A 5,949-nucleotide genomic window follows, 5' to 3' on the forward strand; every position below is an offset into this window, starting at 1 on the left:
AATTCCTCGTCTTTTTGACAACATTGAAGACTCTGTCCGTGCTGCCGAGATCCTTCAGAAGCGCATGCCACGTGAAGAGCGGAACCGCATTGTGTGGTTCAACGCAAACAATTCACACGAGTTCCGTGAGGAGTCAACAAGGGAGTACCAGGAGGGCAAATTATACGGGCTGTATTGCACTGACTCATTTGGCATGGTATGGTTTCTAATGGTTCAAAAGATTGAGAATTACAGGCTTATATTGTATAACTAGGGAGTCGATATATCAGATATTGAACTCGTTGTTCAATGGCGGACTACATCTGTAAAAACCACCTTTGCGAATTACACCTATTTAGTACAAATTAGCTCTTAATAGACACAGTAGTTGGATAGTGAAAAATAGTGCAAAATCGAGAGGTCCCCAAAAATAATTGCACTATTTTGCACTATTAATGCAAATTCGTGCAAAGTAGCACTATAGTAGACAGAAATAGTGCTACAGTAGACGTTGATAGTAGTGGATAGAGTGGGTCTATGATTTCTGACTGGTGTAGAGATGCTTTCTATGACCTCAAAACCATCTGTTTATAAGCCCCAGATGCATTTAAAGTGCTGAAAAAATATGTGAAAAAAATGTCCTCAGTCAGTCTTGAACCCTCAACCTCACCTTATATGACACCTGTTCTGAGGTGGTGCTCTATGCCACTACACCACCAGAGCTTATATAAACTCTCTTCACAAGTACTATATATACCCATTTTTGCTAGACTTGGACAAAGTGGTGACACCTCCCCTTGAGATACACCTGCTGGGGCTTGCATATGTGTAATGTCTGGGACTATGTATATAATATGGAGTGTGCTATAGAGTATGCTTCATGATATGAATGCTATGCTGGCAGCCTAATCCTAAACATGGTAACAAGTTCTATGTTGAGTCATGCCCTCAAATACAAGTTAGCTATCATGGTGATTTTGCAGCTATAGAGGTGTGTAATGCTTGAGTTGAGAACTATGAGCTATAAATAAAGGATTGTCATCTTATTTGAGTCTCCCCTAAATGAGTAGTGCTAAAATAGCGCAAAATAGTACTACAGTAGTGCAAAATAGCGAAAATTAGAGGACCACATTTGCAGTAGTGCTATAGTAGTATCATATTGGCACTAAGTGGCACTACAGAAAAAGTGATAGTGAAGAGTAGTTATAAATAGCACCAAGCATGCCAATTAGTGCTTAGTTGCACTACCAAAAAAGTGTGTCTAAACAGTAGTACTAATGTAGATGATATTTCTGCTAACACTCTCTAATATAGATGAGATTATCTGAATAGTGATAATTAGTGTCAATTCGCAAAGGCTGTTTTTCCAGATGTACTTGCGATCTGGATAGCCTATGGCAACGATTTGGTCGCGCGGCTCGAGATCCCTCTCGGACAGCCCTCGCCGTCCTCTTCGTCGACCCGAAACATTTTGATGAGGAGAAGATTGAAGCCGCGAAGCGAGCTGCAAAATGAAAGGAGAAGGCGGAACAGAAAGCAGCTGGTCAAGAGATCACGAAGCGCGCGCGGGGGGGCAGGAGACACACACAGAGAGGAACGTAATCACGGCAAACGTGTTCGCACTACACCTGCAATTACGGAGATGGGAGTCGAGGAAAACATGGCGTCAGAGGGAGGTTTGGAGTCGCGCGCAGGAAGCGCCGGTCGATCCCAGGGTGTTGCGCCCATTGGCACCGGAAGCGCCCGAAAGGGCGATGGGGGGCAGATATCTTGGATGGTCGAGACTCCCGTCTTTTGCTTTGCGAACACCTGCGCATCTCTTACAAGCAGGCAATGCCCAAGGCCAGTGAGCAGCGAGGGCGGACAAAGAAGATGGGAGTTGATGGAGAGCTTGGACCCGAGATGGACCACCTCGTCAACGCCGGGACACGGGCAGGGCTGGGATGCTACCGTGTGCCAATTATGGCATACTTCGAAAATGACAGAGCTGGTATATCTTCTTTACCTTACTTGAGCGATTCACTGACTGAACCTTGTTCGATTACATAACAGAAGCTGATCACCGCGCTTGCTGTCCAGAGGACGGTGAAGGGTGCTCCCGCTGTCATGTCCCACCATCTCCTGTCTGCTGCTCCCTTTGTAGCCCTGGTCACCCTATTTTCAACATTCTTCTTCGCATCCCTCCCCCTCAACGTCCCATAGCCCCGCGCGCTTCGAAAGTCCTCACCCAATACAAGATGACCCCCACCGACGTCGCTTTCCGCGCAGAACTCAACCAGTACCGCCGCGAGCAGACGTTGAAGACGCGTGGTCTCGCCCACCTCAATAACTTGGGTGCCGGTATTATTATGGGCGACGACACGCTGGATCGGATTGCAGATTGTGCCCGGGCGCATAAGCTGATGACGGTGGAGACCCTCTATCAGGAGATGAAGTGGGCCAGGGCGCGCGAGCTAGGGCCCGAGCTCTTGAAGCTCGTTTAGAGGTACGTACTCCCACATTCATACATACCTTGCACACTAATTAGCTGTAGATACTATCCCACCAATACCCCCTTCATATCGACCCCCCTGGGCCCGCGACAGAGCGAGCAGCGTCCAGGGGCCGACATTCCTCAGACCGGCGAACACGTGGCGGCCGCTGCCGCCAAGACTCCTCGTCAATGCGGCGCCTGTGGTCAGTACAGTCACATCAGTAAGTGTCTGTCTTCCATGCTCTCGAACCGCTCTGAACGTCCCCCTAGAGACGAACTTGAATTGCCCTGCTCGCGACCAACGCTCTGGATCTGCCGACAAGGAGAATGCGACCACGCTTGGCCCAACGTCTGGAGTCGCCTCGGAAGAGGACCGTTTGGACGCATAAGGTCCGCACGGCATCTACGCCAACCGTACACGGCAATGATCGAGTTGTCTGCACGGTCAAGATCATAGCGAATCGCAGCAACAGGAGGGCGGTAGTTGAGTTGTCCAGAGGTTTTCAAGGTGGAACGCAGGGGCGATCGCAGACGGCGATGACGATGATCGAGTTGTCCGCGCGGTCGAGGCTCAACGCAAGACCCGCGGCCGGGGACACATAGACGTTAGGTGAATTCTAGTCGATAATATCAGTACTATATCATCTCCTCAGTGCTGAGGTCCTCTCCAGTCAGCTCCCCCTTCTCGTCATCGTCCGGCAGTCCTGCATCCTCCAATTTGCTACCCATCTGGCTCATCTCCTGCTGTGTCGTCGTCTCCCTCTGGAGCAGCTCCCATCCACGCGCTACCATGTCGGCAATCGTATGTTTGGACGTCCTACCAGCTATGTAATTATTAGGCAGTTGTTCCGGCGCTGTCAAGTACTCCAGCACCACTTTGAATGTCTTCCTCATGTCCTTTTTAGCATGGGCGTGGCTCAGGCCGCTTATGCAAAAATTTCTCTCGAACTTGGCGTGACTGCTTCGGAAGAGACGGACAAGAATTGACTCAAAGAGTATGCGCTCCTTCGTGTAGTTCGAACCGCTGCCCCCGTATGTGTCCTATATCGGTGCACGACAAAGTCAGACTCTGATGATCACTGCTCACCGTAGATCATATATGCTGATGATCGAGTTGTCCGCATGGTCGATTCGCTCACCTTGTTGTATAGGTTCAGCAGTTCGATAACCCAGTCAACGGCGCGAAATTCTCCCGGCTCTCCTGATGGGTTGACGAGCATGCGAAATGCGAAATGCTTTCCTGTATGTCACGTCAGTTATCTTACTGGTGTACACATAGTAGACGTTATCCGCTCACCTAAGACCCTCAGGGTAAATGAAATACAATGCGTGCGAGAAACGGAGGGTATAATTGCCGTACTTGTGCTTCCCTGTCGCGCGGAACAGGAGTATCCATGGGACCAAGACCGTCTCGAGTCGTCTGATGTCCCCAGTATTCATGGCGTACGAGAGCTCTTCATACAACAGCATGTAGTGGTGAGTCCGGATTGTATTCTCTTGAACCTGATCGCGCGTTGCAGATGAACGCGTCTTCAGCGCGTAGAGGTCGATCCCGTCGCCCTCAGTGTAATTCATAACAAGTCTCTCCGCAATCTCCTCTATCTTCGCCAGCGAAGGCTTCGACATTGCCCAGCTCTCCAACGATGCAAACCCCTCGCTCCTCAAAACCGCGACTCGCCAGGCATCCAGGCGTAGCACCGTTCCGACATCCGCAATCAGCTTGTGGCGCTCGCGGAATTTGGCGCCCGAGACAAGCCACGAGCTGTCATCGGGACGAAGTTTTGCGACAACCTTCATGAAGGACATGCTGTCGCGCCGCGCTTCCTCCTTCTCCGACACGATGCGCCAGAATGCGTCTGCGGCCGCCATCTTGAAGTGAAACAGACCGAGTCCAATTTCACATGACTGTAGTCGATTGTACGTCATTTTTTCTTGCTTTCTTTGGCGCTTTGCTGACCGGACATGTTCATATGTACTGAGGTCGCCGTAGAAGGGGGTAATTATTTCTTGTATGCTCTTGAGATGACTCTGTTCAGGTCGTGAGGGGTCGCCAACTCCACTTTGCATGTACATTGCCTGTATAGCCCCGATATTGCCCGCCATCTTTGACTGATTGATATCCGTTGCCCTAAAGGGCAAGTACTCGAGCTTACGGAGAGGCAGCATCTCGATGGGCTCAGGTACGCGAAGTTGAGAAAGGAATTGTTCAAAATAGGGGGGCCCATGTTCACATAAGGTTCGGATGAAGAACCATTTACGAAAACGACCACGGCGAGATAGCGTCCCAGGCTGAATAGGAGTTTCGGGGTGTAATTGCAAAAGACAATCTATGGTTGCCTCTGGACCAAAGGGGCGGGGATCGGATGCCAGCGGGTTCTCCTCGGAACGATCCCACACCAGACTGGAGCACTGGAGATCCTCCAACCGAACCAATGGGTCCAGGCGGAAGAGCGCGCCCAAAGTTAGGTGCATTAGGCGCTCTTTTGATCCTTCCACGGTGGGCACAAGGGAAACTTTTTCTGCGTCGAAGTTGTCGTAACCGTAGAATGTGAGAAGGCTCTGCCCAAGCCTGACAAGAGTCCTCTCACTGTGCGCCGCAAGGGAGTTGAGAGCACGGTGGACAGATGTCAGAGATATGGAAAGACCCATGTGCGCGAGGATCTTGATGAGCTTCTCGGGTGCGTTGCATGAGTGGAGAAAGATGCCGAAAGTACTTTGTAGTGTGTTGCAGTGCTGATCTCGATGATGCAGGAGGATGCTGATTATTACAGCAGCTTTCTTAGGTACAACGGAGTTGTATTAGGTCCTACACTGAACTCGTGAGGGGTAACATACAATATCGGTCAAAGATCGGTGTAGTTCTCGTAGCTTGCGAAGGGACTTTCGCCCCATCTGCCCAGACGGAGAGTTCTTCGACTGTGCTGCATGTGTCTCCTCTCCAGGAATATCCCCAACCATCTCCCAAAGCGCCGCATCCTCCTCCGGGTCATCGGAACCCTCTCCATCCGCACCATCTGTCACAGCCAACGAGCTGTGCCACCAAAACAAACAAGGGCAAAGCTTACTGATGCAAAGGTTGGTGCTGAGAAGCGAAGCAACCAGAGATGACACAGCAAGAGATGTGAAGAGATGTATTCCCTAGACTAGAAGGGGTGGTGAGGGAGGTAGGGCTGCTAGCTACCTACAGAGGAGATGGGGAATCGACGAGAAGATCAAGTCTGAGGTTCCCTGCCTCAGACTCCCTACTATATATACTAATACAATGGTGCACAGACCAGGTACTTATTGACCATCGTTTGGTCAGGGTTCTCTGCCTCATGTCCTACCCTCTGACCTGCCTCATGGTGACCTTATGACTAATACCTGAGTTGTGCCGAGTCTGGACCCCTCCCAATGAGTAAGCGCTCCAGCTGTCACATCAGTCACCTGCCTGTGAGTGAGGATGGGCGCTCCTGGCCGTCACGAGGTCTGGGGTTCGATCCTGGCCCCTCCACTTT

The 5,949-nt window shown here is 50.7% G+C and overlaps 4 protein-coding genes across 4 annotated transcripts in view; 2 read left to right on the plus strand and 2 right to left on the minus strand.

The window, feature by feature from the left end:
* DICSQDRAFT_146413 (P-loop containing nucleoside triphosphate hydrolase protein) overlaps nt 1-1,494 on the plus strand; it is a gene marked incomplete at both ends in the record, with an annotated part of 2,810 nt that extends 1,316 nt beyond the window's left edge. Inside the window, 3 exons of the mRNA XM_007364769.1 lie at nt 254-304; nt 969-970; nt 1,350-1,494. Of these exons, the coding sequence (XP_007364831.1) occupies nt 254-304; nt 969-970; nt 1,350-1,494 (198 nt within the window). The remainder of the gene's footprint in view (nt 1-253; nt 305-968; nt 971-1,349) is intronic.
* A 722-nt stretch (nt 1,495-2,216) lies between these two features.
* On the plus strand, nt 2,217-2,841 carry DICSQDRAFT_169151 (uncharacterized protein; the record flags this gene model as incomplete). The annotated part of the gene is made up of 3 exons (XM_007364770.1): nt 2,217-2,413; nt 2,513-2,673; nt 2,723-2,841. 3 exons carry the CDS (start codon nt 2,217-2,219, stop codon nt 2,839-2,841), a joined length of 477 nt encoding a protein of 158 aa, XP_007364832.1.
* Nucleotides 2,842-3,088: 247 nt separating this feature from the next.
* On the minus strand, nt 3,089-4,519 carry DICSQDRAFT_58059 (uncharacterized protein; the record flags this gene model as incomplete). The annotated part of the gene is made up of 3 exons (XM_007364771.1): nt 3,089-3,493; nt 3,592-3,692; nt 3,757-4,519. The coding sequence occupies 3 exons, from the start codon at nt 4,517-4,519 to the stop codon at nt 3,089-3,091; spliced, it is 1,269 nt and encodes a 422-aa protein (XP_007364833.1).
* Nucleotides 4,520-4,822: 303 nt separating this feature from the next.
* Nucleotides 4,823-5,230, minus strand: DICSQDRAFT_18389 (uncharacterized protein; the record flags this gene model as incomplete). Its single annotated transcript, XM_007364772.1, has 1 exon — nt 4,823-5,230. A coding segment is annotated over one exon (408 nt), but the record flags the coding sequence as incomplete, so codon positions are not given.
* Between the last annotated feature and the right edge of the window lie 719 nt (nt 5,231-5,949).

Source organism: Dichomitus squalens (assembly GCF_000275845.1).
Source record: "Dichomitus squalens LYAD-421 SS1 unplaced genomic scaffold DICSQscaffold_9, whole genome shotgun sequence".
Classification (NCBI taxonomy): Eukaryota; Fungi; Basidiomycota; class Agaricomycetes; order Polyporales; family Polyporaceae; genus Dichomitus; species Dichomitus squalens.